Below are 13,452 nucleotides of genomic sequence, written 5' to 3'. Positions count from 1 at the left end.
ATTATCGGACATTCCCCAATACATAAAAGCCTGTATATCTTGACCCATACAGTATTAAATAGTTCTAGGAAACAAATGCAGCCAAAGCTATTCTCATCCTAATTGCTTAACATACTGCTACCCTGGGAATAGCTACGTGGGCTCGATTACTCGAGCAACAAATATAGACTACCTCTGTTGAAGAGGCATTTCGACAGATTAATTACAGAGATGGAGCGAGACATATCGCCATTCCGGGGTATACATATATGTGGTCTTGACTAAAGGCTCCTTCACCGCAATAGCCTTAGTAAAGATATAAATCTTCTTAGCCAACGATGCAATAAGGACTATGTGACAGCGAACATTCCGAGGCTTGTTTGAATTTCGCGCCGAGTTTCTTACCATGGTTGGTGTTCCCACTGGCCTCAACTCCACGTTCCATTAGCAGGCCCGAAATACCCAACAGCCGGCATCGGCATGTATGGTACACCCTGGGCATCTGCAGTATTCAGGTACACATTATTCCCCCACCAGTCAGGGAAAGTCGCACCAGGGTATGAGATGCAAAAGAAAATGACAATGCCACTAAGCGCAAGACCTGTATCAAGTGCAGCTGCCAAGATATAGTTGTACTTAGTCCACCAAGCAAAGAACCGGCGTTTAATGAAGTGATTGAAGGCGAAGTTGACCAACGCCCAGCTGGAATAGTTGATTCCGGTGGCTAAAAGTCTCGAGTTAGCGGTTAGAAAAACGGGGCACTTGCAAATTGCGGCACATACCAGGTGGGACGTTATAAGTTCCGACAAAGATGAGTGGCCAGTTGATATACTTCCAAAACTGCCGTCTAGTATAACGGTAGAGGAGGAAAGTCACAACAGGAGCGATAGCACCGATCCAGAAGAAATGCAGCAGAGGAGAGTAGATCTTGCCCGCGGAGTAGAGCCGACCAGGCCCAACAAGACCCCAAATAACAGACGAAGAATACACAGTCCGGCCATTGGGGCAAGTAAACCCATCTGCCTGGTCAGATTCGCAAATCCCCGAAATATTACCAAGCATCCAAAGTGTAACACCAGCCTGGGTGAGTGCGCCCAGGATAGTGGCTACGAACTGCGCCATGAAACAGGTACGTGGCGGCACTTTCAAATAGTGAGCCAATTTCATATCCATAGCGAAGTAAACACCTTGGCCCACGACATCCGTCGAAATGATCTTGAAGATCATATTCGCCAGTGGCTTTCCTTCGAACATGTATCCGCCAATGAACTCGGCCAAAACGTTCAGCTGATTCGCATCCACGTTCGTAATGCCCTGTACAATACCGCAGGGAATCATGTACACAACTGGGATGACCAAGGCTAGGAATACGCCGTAAACTGGAAGTTTAGTCCCATAGACTTCGACTAGCGCGATGGCCATTGCCATGATAACCACGATTATGCCGGCGTACCAGTACCACGGCGTACGGCGGTACGAGGCACGGATGAGCCGGGCGTGAATATCGAGCTTATTCCGGCCTCTGAGAGCTGCCCACAAGTCGCGACTGTGCCACAGGGCGATGTGCGAGAGCACCGAGGTTATGGCAGCAAATGAAAGTCCGTATACGAAGGCAAAGGTTGCGCTCAGGTATGGAGGTGAGTACCTTTGGTAAGCCACCGTATCTAGAGTATTATCCGTAGAAATGACTCGAGCCGTGTTGTAGATAGCGCCCGTGTTGTCGTATACGTCGGCTGTCATGAGTGGGAGATAAGCCGTGAACCAGGTATTGGTGTAGTAGAGGGCGGGGGTGACAATCCAGTAGAAGAACGCAAAGCCGGCGAAGACATTCAACGCAGCCCATGATGGCGATAGGAGAGGGTTGGTGTTGTAAGCGATCTGGCTCCAGTCAAAGGTAATTGGACTCAGACCGAGACCTGTTTGCATGCCGAAGAGATGGTTGACGATGACGTTCTTTGGTGCGATCCAGCAAACCCAAGTGAAATATGATAGTGCGGTGAACATAAGACCAGGGAAGAAGTACCAGACAAAGGCACCACTCATGATATATATGAAGAATCGGAGACGGGTTATGCGCCACCCGTCTGCGATATAGTTCGCTCGTGAATGTAACGTCTCTAGCATGGCACAGTTGGATAAGACACCTGGCCAGACGATGCGAGCCGGTTCGACGAGCCACGGAGCCGCAAGACCTGCGACGCCAAATCCAAGAAGTTGTGCGACGAGAACTATGAGCACGTAGAAGCCGGGTTTGAGATTAAAGTTGTAAAAGTTTTTGCTGGCAGCTTGGATAATGTTCGTCGCGTCTGCTGAGGCATATCCAAAAGACACATTGCTCATAATAACGATAAGCGCGTGCTCTTTGATATTAAACGACCTGTCCGGGTTGACAACGAACGTGCCCAAAGGCCCGAGTCGGATGGATGTCAGAGGGAGGGTCTTCGCCAGGAACACACCCATCGGATAGGCAAGTAGCTCTGCTACCAAAGCCACAATATGAACCGACGGATACCGCAGCGAAAAAAATTGGTTAATACCGGATCCTAGAACAGTGAAAACAATTCCTAGCAGCCACATCCGCACCGTATTGACCGGCATACCGGGGTCATCCGTCTCGGGGACGACAGCCCTAACTGTAGTAACTGTTAGTCCATGAACATATATATCAGCAGTGAGCTAGGCACTCGCCTTCGGGAAATGGAGAGCGGTGTGACTCATAGCTAAACTCTTCATTTTTATTCTCGTCGTCTTGTTTGAGGTTGATTTCGTCGAAGCGGCCTTCAACTACCTCTTCATCCGCTCCGACCAGCGCAGGTTTGATTGTGTCGGTATCTGGCTTTTTGGGATACATGGTATATATCTTTGCGCAGTTCAGCGCATTTCATTCCTGGGTAAAAATAACACTGGTTAGGCATCCATGAATAACGTTTTTTATGGCTGATTTAATTAGCTATAGCCGGGACGAATTTAGTCCGATGCGCAGTGAGGGGAAACAGAGATAAGGCAGTCGACGGAGGTGGATTCTCTATCTTAAGATAGCTTAAGATAGCTTAAGTATAGGTGGACTGGCCCCCAATTTCGTGTTTAATTAGCCTGAATGCTGTTGATTCGGGAAGGTTATGAGTGGGCTATAGGTTATTACCCTTGTGAGGGCCTATGAAAGTGTGTCAAAAACAAGAGCGCTCTAAATTTAGTTAGATTGTCAAATCCTGTTATCCTATGAAAGCCAGAAGCGTCTATCTAGCCTATGTACTTTAGTAAGGTTACATTCAACTTACAGACGAAAGATAGAGCAAGTGATAAGAATGACCAGGGCTGACTCCATGGCCTGACGTCTCTTTGGGTTTATTACTTTATTTGCCTGTCAAAATAAAACGACGCTCACTCATCTTATCATGAAATCAACATCTTCCAGTGATAAAAAATAATGCTCTCCGAGTTGGAAACAATACGGGATCTACTACAGCAAACTCTATCATTCTCTGGAGAAGCCAGGGGCCAGAACAAAGCCAGAGCGACTGATTGACTGGCTTGTCGCCGCATTCCACCTATGTACAAGATGCTAGAGATCTAATTTCGTGAGAAGTGTGCCTGATGGTGACTCTGGTGATGAATCTATCGGTCCTATGTGGGATACACCACTAGCATTAAATTTCACTTGTGAAATCCCTTCTCCATTCTGGAGACCACGCCACTCTTGTTGAAGTGAATGAGGCCAATGAGGCTAATATTAAAAAGGCAATGGCATTTCCGCAGCCAATTGAGCAAGGCATGCTTGAGAGCACGATGCCCTTTCCCAGCGCAGAAGATGATACAAAGACAACAGACATTTCCTCATCGTCGCCAAAGAGTTCACTGCCACAAAACCCACCCTTTGAGGCACCACTGGTGGACGAGAATGGCCTGCGCGCCGGCTTTTGGGCCAGGCGGGCCAAGCAATGCCCATGGCAGAAGGCCGTCGGACCCAGGAAGAGGCCCTGGGAGAAGCTATATGCCCTTCTCGCACTCCCAGTACAGAGAGAGCCAGCGTTACGAAGGGAAAGGAATCCATCCGACTTTGACAATCATGTGGCCCAGAAGAAGGCCAACATCGAGGCCCAGACAGTTGGCACTTCAGTGCCCATTGATGCCCATTGTGACCATTGTCAGCGAGCAAATGGGCGGTTCACCTCCTGTGTCGTTGCACCGAGCCTTGCTAAAACAATGCCGGAATGCGCCAACTGCCATTGGGGAGGCGTAGGCCACCGATACAAATTTGCCAAGGCAGCGCAAAAGGCCGGAATATCAGGGGACAACAGCCGTTCTTCTAGCAAAGATACCCCTAGCAATGTTCCGGAGACTCTGGAAGATCCGGCTCCGGCAATCAATAACGCCGTCTATACTAAGGTTAGGCTACAAACCTTAGTACAACAACCGAATCAGCTGGAGGAGCTAGTTGAGTATCACAACCGGCTGGTTGTGAGAAAGGCAGAGATACTGGGGGCTATTGCGGCTAAACAAATGGCCGCTGATAGGCTGGATGAAGAGATGGAGGCCGTTGAGGTGATGATCAATGAGGCATAAGAGGCGAAGATTATGAACGCCCAAGCGGCCATGGGACTGAGGCTCAATAGGGCAAAGTCCTCTTGAGCAAGAAGAATATGGAGGATAGGAGGGAAATGGAGGGAAGAATGGAGTCCGACGCGCAAATTCAACGGGAAGAAAATGGTCTGTATTTATCAGAGTAGTCCAGGGTTTAGCGGACTACGAAGGTGTATAGCGCTCAGGGTTCAAGACCCGTGATTGGTGCCTTAATGCCTGTATTTGGCCTGAATTTTAGACCGCTTTTAGGCATCAATTTACATTGTATTGTAACTACCATTCAGCGTAAATATTAGGCCTTTCTTCCCATACAAATACCTGCATCTCCAGATTTGGAGGTGCTTACAAGCCTCCATGTATGAAGATGAGGCCTTTTTCTCTGTACGAATCTCTGCGTCGCCAGTTTTCGAAGATGCTTTACTAGCTCTCTCTCTACGTATATGAACGTGAGGCTTTTCCCCCCATACATGGAGGCTTGTAAACCACCTCCAAAATTCGAGATGCATGCATTTGTATAGGAAAAGCTTCACTTTCATACATAGAGGCTTATAAACCACCTTTAAAACTAGAGATGCATGCATTCCAAGGTTTGTATAGGATCAAAAGCTTCATCTTGCCTCCCTAAGAATTAAGGTATGCCCAGTTGCCCAGGTGTTGAGGCCCCGGGGCCCAGGGCCCCGGGGTTGTACTTTGCTTATTAAGGGCTCTGTAATTGTAATTCAGATATCGTTATTTTTCTGCCAGGCCAAATCCAGGCACTCAGGCATTAATTTGGGGTTTGAACCCTGAGCGCTATACACCTTCGTAAGCGGACATATGAAATTCGGCTTTTTCCGGAAGTTTATTTAGAAGGGGTTCACTATCCTATATATATCTATATTATATAGGACGAAACCTACATATTTACTACAAGTGCGTTGGATATTGACCAACTGCTTCTTGAGACTGTTGATCATACTGAGCACGCCATTGAATTGCGCCTGGTGGTCGTCGGCTGTGGTGGTTGGGATAAAGGCCGTGCAGGGACGACAAGCTCGGCGAAGTTTTCTGCCATGACAGTTGCCACATGCTGTGACAACACGATCGATGTCGTGGTAACGGACACACTTTGCCCAAGGTCCATCATTTTGGAGACAGTTTCCGCATTCTTGTTGTGATACTTCTCCCGCAATCTGAATCAAGATTGATTCGACATTTGCAGCTCTGCTGCCGATGCGTTTGTCCATGCGTTTTCCGGTGTAGTGTGTCGTGGACCTCTGGAGAGGTTCCCTCATAGGAGTGGCTTGCTTCAGTTTGGCAATTGCTTATGTCTTGAGTTTCCTAGCGTTCCTCGCCACCTTCCATGGCACCATCATTACATACTCTGCCCAGGGACCGGGATTCTTATCTTCTTCCCCGGCCTCCCCGGCAGGAATTTGCCTCGGGGCCCCAACGGTATGATGACTGGATTCCTCTAGTGGACAGCTTGTATCATTGTTAGTCGTTGAACTGAATGTACCTGGAAGGGATTCTTACTATATACTGTTATCCTCGGCAATTACTTGCTGCCGGTATGGCGAATCTGGCTGTGTGGGGGGAGGTGTTCGCGGCGGCATGATGACGGGGTAAGAGACAGTTGACTGAAGATGGAATAGTCGACTGAAGATGGGACAGTTGACTGAAGATGAGAAGCAAGTAAAGAGGGTGGATTGAGAAGAGAGAGTAAATAAGGCTAAGTTGAGAAGGGGCAGGGAGGTTAAATAGGTGCCTGCGCGGGGACTGTTATTGTGCTGTTTCTACTTTGTCCACCAAGCAAAGAATCCATGAGGCCATTCTAATGCAAGAGGCATGTGAAGTAGTTCGGTGGGTGATTAACAACTCTATAACATGGACCTTGGTTTTTGGCCCACTCTCTGCGAGTGCGCTCACTCTACCTCTGGGTCGACTCGTGGGCTCATTTTCATTTCCTGGAACATCCTCCGCAAGGTTACACCCCTTGCCGTCACTTTGTCGGCTTTTAGTGAGCTCTGATTCATGGTCAGCATGTTGCCCAGGTCAACTATATCAGTATTACAAACCTTGGGGTCTCCGTGGGAACTGTGGGCTCTCTAGCATTTCCGACGAGGTCGGCACACATAAATCCAAGCAGAATGTCCATATTCTTGTTTGTGACTTTGTTAGTCGAAAAATCAAGAAGGTCGGTCTTCTTAATGACTAGAACTTGCGAGGTGCAATAGGCTTCGATTACTCGGGCCTTCATTTGCCCGAAGATCGTGATAGCCATAACCTATGTTGTAATTAATATATATTAGCTTTCATGTAAGGGTATCTTAGATCTGTACTCACTGGCATAGTGTCGTACTCCGAGTAATCCTCGCCTTCAAGTCGTGTGATCATAGTTGCGGTAAGGATCATCACCTCTGCCCGGGTCAGCGTTTCGCTAGGCTCTTGTTCAATCAAGATGTGGATTAGAGTGTGTGGGGGCGTTCCTTCAGGATACAGCAACTTCTTCGGCACAAAGGCAGCGGCCGGCGAGCATCGCATCGATCCCCCAATAGCTGGGTAGAATCTATCGGCGATAACCGATGGCACAATAGTCTACTAATGCACATCAATATACCAATCTCGTGTCGCAATGTGCCTCAATATCTTACCTCTTCACCCATTCAGACAATTGCCTAAGGTTTGGGTGGGATTTACCATCTCCCTGGAGGTCGAACTCTCGGCAGAACTGGAAGAACATCCGCTCCAGGCCCAAAAAGACATACCAGACCTGGGAATGAAGGCTCCGAACCAAGGGATCATTTTTGGCGTTCCCCCATTCATCAGTGACTTCCCTCAGGTCTGCCGTGACTTTAGGGTCGGTTTCACAAACATCGGAACCCATGCAGCACCCTGTGGTTCAAAGAAAATCGGACTGGAGGGATCGGAAGCTGGGGTCTCAAGGTGTTTTCCATCCTCATCTAGCTCAAGAGGTCGACAATCGATGCCAAGAAATCCATAGGAGGTAGGGGTGTATATTCGCGGAAGGGTAAAGTTCGACGTCCCTGTAAATATTTTCGACATTGGCGATGACTTGGCCACGGGCTTGGAGGTTGGCTGCAGCCCGTTCCCCCCCCCAAAACCCAACGTAGGGAAACTGGTATGCATAACGATTAAACGGGAGCTGGTAAAAGCAAAATCAGAGTTGGTTGAAGAATTAAGAGATCGGTGGTTGAGAATCTTGGGGGTCAACAATGACCAGGTGAAGTGTAATATACTCTCCATGTGGCTCGTTCCACTACCCAGACATTGTTAACGGTGTGGCTGCCTAGGGCCTACCACTCCCCATTTGGCTTTGTGTTTGCTAGTACCTGCCTCCTTACTAGAGATAATCTCTTTCTTCTATATAGTCAGGTCTAGCTCGTTTCTCTCTCTAGTGTGCTTCGTTAATAGTGAGGTACCAACCATAATACAACCTGCCAGAAAAGGAGGGGTAGCAAGTAATCATTGAAGCTTCCACACCCTATGGTCGTATGTATTAGGTTATGTGTGCGAGAGGTTTAATAACTGGAAAAATGAATAAAGTAGAATCAATTCGTTAAGCTCAGTATAGTAAGTGGGAAAGGTTCCACTTGCACTTGCCATTTTGCATACCTCTAGCTTTAACTTCAACACACAGGAGCAGAGGATCATTCGAAGACCGATACTGATTATGAGTAATGGTGTCTGCTAAGGGCTTGCTAGGTGGCTATCTGCAGTTGACTGTAGGTTGACTGTAGGTTGACTGTAGGTTGACCTTGGGTACACTGGGGGTACACTGACTAACTATGAGGACTGGCACCAGCCGGAATGTTCTCTGGTTGCTTATCAGCGAGCATAGTACCCTTCATTGCCAGAGGTTCTTCGATTCGCCTATCAGGTTCGTGGAGCACCGCTATCACTGAGTCCCGAGCCAGTATCTCTTTTGATATAAGCGTATAGTGGGGATGCACAATCGACTAGGTGAGCGCTTCCCAAGCTAGCCTCACAGAAGCCCGTGCATCCTTATGTACGATCCTCATGCACGAAATATTCATGTCTGACGGCAATCCCCGGCCCAGAAGCCGGTGCCGTATCCTTCACCAATCCATCCTCGGAGTCATGGCACGAAAGATCATCTGCGCCGCGGTCGACGTGACTTTGTGAGACGGAGACGGAGGTATTTTGCTTGCCGGACTGTGCGCCGGTGTGCACGCCAGAGTGTGAGAGCTCGTAACCACGGCGGCCGCTATAGGTTCCCGTACGAGAGTGTGAGCCGAATACCAGGGTGCGGAGGACGGGGAGACAAGAAGCGATGATGGCGATGGCGGTTTCGACCATGGAGACGGTGCAAGTGATCATTTGTTCGTTGCGGTGGGAGTAGATTGCTCGAATAACTGGGAACATTGTGGTTTAGTTATGGCAAGGAGATGAGAGGAGCAGATGGAGGAGAGACATACTGCTAGAGATGACCACAAGGCCACCCAGGAGGAAAACGGAGATGACACCCCATTTTTGTTTCCTGGGCATCTTGAGTCGCACAACTTGCGAAATGGGGAGGCATATGACTGGTTGAGGGTTAAACAAAGCGATTGAGATGAATTGAGCTCGGAACCTTACTGAAGACATCACTGAAGATGTTGACTGCCAACAATTAGTTAATAATCCAAGTAAATCAGGAAATATGGCCATACAGAGTATCGTGAGCCAGTAATTGACTGTGGACGGTCCTTGGGGACATGTCACTGCAAAAGCGTTAGTCCCTGCATTTGTGGTAGTTGATATAGAAACATCCTCACACTCAGGATTTGTAAGCCCCTCCCACTGCCGCTGGGGTGGATAGCACTTGAAAACAATATCAAAAAACAGCACCAGCCAGGTCGCAGCCAGGAGACCAAGTGTGATGTTATACACAATCTGATACCGGGTGCGATCTGCGAGGCGCTTGTAGAAGATCACCATGCTAGACTTGATCAACCACAGCGCAGTGACGTATAATGTGGAGCCCGGGATGATCATCTGGTGAATAAACTAGGCATTAATAACCATGATTGTACAACATATATAGTTCCTATCCCAGGCCGTTTTACCTTCATCATATTAATCTTCTCATCCAAGGTTGTATTCGCCATTTCGGACATGCCTGTGCCCGATACCGTCAGTGGAGTCCTCTAGAATTTTGCTCCCCCAGTTCGATATTTGAAACACCTACCCTGGTTGAACATATAATGTTGGATTGCCAGATCGCCGATAAGACACAAGGCAGCCAGAACAACGAACAGGTCGTCGAGGTAAAGCCGCTTCAGGAGCCCCAGGCGGACGACAAGGCGACAGATCAGGAAGATGCATGCCGCCACTGTGCAGACATACCAGGCCACCTGTGCACCGGAGAATCCATTAGCAAGCTAGGTGGGAAATTTGAAGGGAAAGATAGCATACAACTTGCCCTAGTTCCGGGCGCACCATGCTGACTTGTATCTCAGTCACAAGCCGCAGAGGGAGGGAAAAAGCAAGACGCGACGGTGCTTTTTCCCGAAAATAATGTGCAGGCTATTATTATAAACTATCTATGGAACATCTGCTACAGCCATTCTCGAAATTGAGAGAATACACTGAGACACTTTTCCAAGGCCCACTGCCTCGGAAGGCACTAACTAGCATTCGAGCAGGTTGAAGTTACTCCGTACATAGATTGATTCAGCTTGTATGGGATGGTATTTTCTTTTTTAATATTACGTGTGAATATAGGGTAAACGTCGGCAATTACTGTATTAGACCAGAATTTTACATCGTGACTTACTAGTGCCCCACCAAGTGACCCATGGATCTGTTACAAAGGAATCCATGGATTCTACGTAGGTACCTAAGTCCATAGGTAGATTACCTGTATCCTCTAAGTACCTACCTAGGTAGACTCCAAAGGGGAAGGTGCTTGCCAGAATTGCCCAAGTGGCTTCGGATGGATTTAAAGTTTGCCAGTTAATTTAAATCGTACGGTGCAAGCCCGAGTGGACCCCGGCAAATTTCCAAGGTTCCAAGGTTCTTGAAAGACTCCCCATTCGGGGAGTTATATCCATGGATATGGCTTTATCTGTTCAAAGTCTATTCGAGGCCAGTGATCCGCGACTATCAACGTCACGCAATATGCATTAATATCGATTGCGCAAGGACCAAAATAAGAACCCGAGTGTGAAGATATTTATTTCTTCTAGATCCGCAGTGGGGAAAATAGAGAATGTGGGAGTTCCGATCTAAACTATTTTTCGTAATGCAACTTCCAAGGTTCTCTGTCAGAACTTTCAAAATCCCGAGTGTTCCGAAAAAACTTGGGAGAACATTTGATTTGCCGCTCAGCATAAGTGCAATCTCCACTGGTGGGGCCGAGGCAGTTGTAATTACTGATTCCAAGATCTCGGCTGTTCTCACCGTGGTAGTACCTGCATTAGGGTCACTATGTGGTGGTCCACTATTGGATAGAAATTCTGAATAATTCTAGATCTAATTTTCTATTATACAGAACAAGATGGGGTCGGAATGTCACTCAGGCACTCCCAGCCAACAACACAGGGTTCTGCACTACTGGGTAGTTAGGATAGTTAGGCTTGTAAACTTCCTGGCAGCGACGGTTATACGCGCCAGTCGTGCTCGTCACGATCTCCTCCTCGTGCCCAGGCACGCCCACGCGCGCCAGGGGACCATCAACAGGTCGGGCCTGCTCCCAACCAGGCCCAGCGCTGGGGTTCTTAATCCACGCGACAAACCAGGAGTGTATATAGTCCGCCAGCTGCTGCTCCGCGTCGGTCACGCCGTCCAGTAGTGAGAAGCACTCATTGCCGCCGTGGAAAAAGGGCACCTCGCTGCCGTGCGAGGGCCCGAGATCGGGGATCGGCAGCACGTTCGAGTAGTTGCCGAACCAGCGGTAGATCCAGGTGGGTTGCTTGGCGGCGCGCATGTCCAGCAGGGAGTCGATCGCGCAGAGGAAGCGCGCATCGCCGTAAGAGGCACCGCTCATCAGGGAGACAGAGGCGTAGTCGGATTCGTTATAGGCGGCCAGGAGCTGGTCCGCGGGCAGGAAGGCAAGGTCGGCGTCAAAAGTGCGGATCCAAGACGAAAAGTTAGTGTTCTCGCTGCCATAGACATAGCCGAAAATCTCGCCCTCCTGGTCGGAGTTGCCGACGATCAACGGCAGCGATGTTGGGTAGTGGCCCTTAACGAAGCGGTCGGTGTAGTCAGAGAAACGGGTGATCTCGTCCACCGTCGGTGCGAACCAGGTGTTCACGGTCGAGTTGAAGTAGCTCGTCTGGAAGGCATAAGTATCTGCTGCGCGCAGGCAGTCCAGAGTGTAGTCTTCAGCCGTGCAGCCCAGAGTCACGCCGGCATCCAGCATTTCCTGAACCACCTGCTTAAGCGCGACACCGGCGGGTGCGTAGGCAGGACCAGAGTGGGCGTTGGCAGACATCTCGATCGCGCCGGCCAGGAAGGTATCTGGGTGATTCCAGAGATAGTGATCAACGTGCACTCCACCGGATGAATGGCCACCCAGCACGATGCGCGACTTATCACCACCGAAAGCTGGCAACTAGGTTAGTTAACGCTACAAGGTGGTTTAGTTAAGAGAAGGAGGAACCCACCCTCAATGTTCTTGTAAATCCACTCCAAGGCCAACTCCACGTCCAGGATTCCAAAATTCTGGGACTCTCCCCTGCAGCTCAGGTGCATTGGGCGAGCATAGATGCTCTCGCGGTAATTCAAGTTGACGTAGATAACATCATTACGGGCAAAGTTGTGCCCTTGCCATTGGGCGTTGCTGCTGCCCCCGGTGACCATGGCACCGCCGTAAATATAGACGAACACAGGAAGATCGACACCCTTTTGTGGGGTCCAAATGTTGAGACTGAGGCAATCTTCGCTCTGGTCGGTGATTGCCGTGCCAGACATTGCCTGGGCACAGGATGGTCCATAAGTAGTGGCCTCGAAGCGACCCTCGGGGAACGAGGTGATGGGCTTAGGAGCCTTCCAGCGGTTCTCGCCGGCAGTGGTCTCAGCAAAGGGGATTCCTAGAAACACGTTTGTGTCATTCTGGGAAAAGCCCTTGAGGACCCCCTGCTCGACGGTGACGCTGGGACAAGTAGGTGGGGATCGACATGTATGGGGCTTTGCAACCACCAAAGTCATAGCCGTAGCCGTAGCCGCCAGGCTCAAGGTGCGGCGGAAGAATCCCATGATCGCGAAGAGGGCCGGAATGGGAAGAAGATGATCGTTGGTGATAACGGTGGGAGACGCGCATTTAAGCTGCGGGCATCTGTGGAACCATCCATGGATGCCGAGATTGTTCCTGACCTAAACGAGTATCAAGCTGTCTTATCTGTCTCGTCCAATCATGTCAAACTCGATGGAGTGCAACCACGTGCTACCCATGTGGCGCACTAAACCTATTGATTCCTAGTGTTAGCTCAACCCACAATAGCGCGATTAATATGTCTTGGAAGCCAATAACTGTATTTCACTACGGAGAAGTTACCGAGTGGTCCACCGCAAAACGCATAGCATAGTGGGATCTCTGAAATGTTGGGCTTATTGCCCTCCAAATTCTGCCGGTTCTACCAGTATACCACTCTCAATACAGTTAGCGTGTAGGCAGAGATCCAGCACTAAGGTTTAGTAGTCAAAGGTATGTACCTAAGGATACTGCCAAAAAAAGACCACTAAAAAGATACATGAAAAGACTATCGGAGAAGAATACATAATAATACCACTAAAAAGAGGCTATGTATTCTTATAGCAGTATGTTTAAAAGGGAGGCGGTATGCAGGGCGGTATATCTGCGTACAAAGGTCTAGCCCAATCAATATGTTGTATTCCGGAGGTCCAACTGTAAATGCGATAAATTACAACTTCATATCTCAACAACGC

General features: G+C 49.0%; 6 protein-coding genes across 6 annotated transcripts; 1 reads left to right on the top strand and 5 right to left on the bottom strand.

Annotated features, from left to right (window-relative positions):
* Nucleotides 1–407: 407 nt before the first annotated feature.
* optD (uncharacterized protein) lies at nucleotides 408–2,830 on the bottom strand (the record flags this gene model as incomplete). Its single annotated transcript, XM_057294513.1, has 3 exons — nucleotides 408–703; nucleotides 762–2,608; nucleotides 2,664–2,830. The coding sequence occupies 3 exons, from the start codon at nucleotides 2,828–2,830 to the stop codon at nucleotides 408–410; spliced, it is 2,310 nt and encodes a 769-aa protein (XP_057149324.1).
* A 920-nt stretch (nucleotides 2,831–3,750) lies between these two features.
* N7519_007736 (DUF3716 domain-containing protein) lies at nucleotides 3,751–4,542 on the top strand (the record flags this gene model as incomplete). The annotated part of the gene is made up of 1 exon (XM_057294512.1): nucleotides 3,751–4,542. One exon carries the CDS (start codon nucleotides 3,751–3,753, stop codon nucleotides 4,540–4,542), a length of 792 nt encoding a protein of 263 aa, XP_057149323.1.
* Nucleotides 4,543–5,864: 1,322 nt separating this feature from the next.
* N7519_007735 (uncharacterized protein) lies at nucleotides 5,865–6,155 on the bottom strand (the record flags this gene model as incomplete). The annotated part of the gene is made up of 2 exons (XM_057294511.1): nucleotides 5,865–6,003; nucleotides 6,076–6,155. 2 exons carry the CDS (start codon nucleotides 6,153–6,155, stop codon nucleotides 5,865–5,867), a joined length of 219 nt encoding a protein of 72 aa, XP_057149322.1.
* A 443-nt stretch (nucleotides 6,156–6,598) lies between these two features.
* N7519_007734 (uncharacterized protein) lies at nucleotides 6,599–7,426 on the bottom strand (the record flags this gene model as incomplete). Its single annotated transcript, XM_057294510.1, has 3 exons — nucleotides 6,599–6,826; nucleotides 6,886–7,108; nucleotides 7,194–7,426. 3 exons carry the CDS (start codon nucleotides 7,424–7,426, stop codon nucleotides 6,599–6,601), a joined length of 684 nt encoding a protein of 227 aa, XP_057149321.1.
* Nucleotides 7,427–8,565: 1,139 nt separating this feature from the next.
* N7519_007733 (uncharacterized protein) lies at nucleotides 8,566–10,005 on the bottom strand (the record flags this gene model as incomplete). Its single annotated transcript, XM_057294509.1, has 8 exons — nucleotides 8,566–8,936; nucleotides 9,000–9,107; nucleotides 9,160–9,183; nucleotides 9,234–9,284; nucleotides 9,339–9,558; nucleotides 9,630–9,682; nucleotides 9,752–9,917; nucleotides 9,979–10,005. The coding sequence occupies 8 exons, from the start codon at nucleotides 10,003–10,005 to the stop codon at nucleotides 8,566–8,568; spliced, it is 1,020 nt and encodes a 339-aa protein (XP_057149320.1).
* Nucleotides 10,006–11,080: 1,075 nt separating this feature from the next.
* Nucleotides 11,081–12,762, bottom strand: N7519_007732 (uncharacterized protein; the record flags this gene model as incomplete). The annotated part of the gene is made up of 2 exons (XM_057294508.1): nucleotides 11,081–12,111; nucleotides 12,171–12,762. The coding sequence occupies 2 exons, from the start codon at nucleotides 12,760–12,762 to the stop codon at nucleotides 11,081–11,083; spliced, it is 1,623 nt and encodes a 540-aa protein (XP_057149319.1).
* Between the last annotated feature and the right edge of the window lie 690 nt (nucleotides 12,763–13,452).

The sequence above is a fragment of the Penicillium mononematosum genome (assembly GCF_028829835.1).
Source record: "Penicillium mononematosum strain IBT 11891 chromosome Unknown utg000003l:1.0-8172316.0:1.0-8177699.0, whole genome shotgun sequence".
In the NCBI taxonomy this organism is placed as follows: domain Eukaryota; kingdom Fungi; phylum Ascomycota; class Eurotiomycetes; order Eurotiales; family Aspergillaceae; genus Penicillium; species Penicillium mononematosum.
This window is presented reverse-complemented; position numbering and strand designations above follow the sequence as displayed.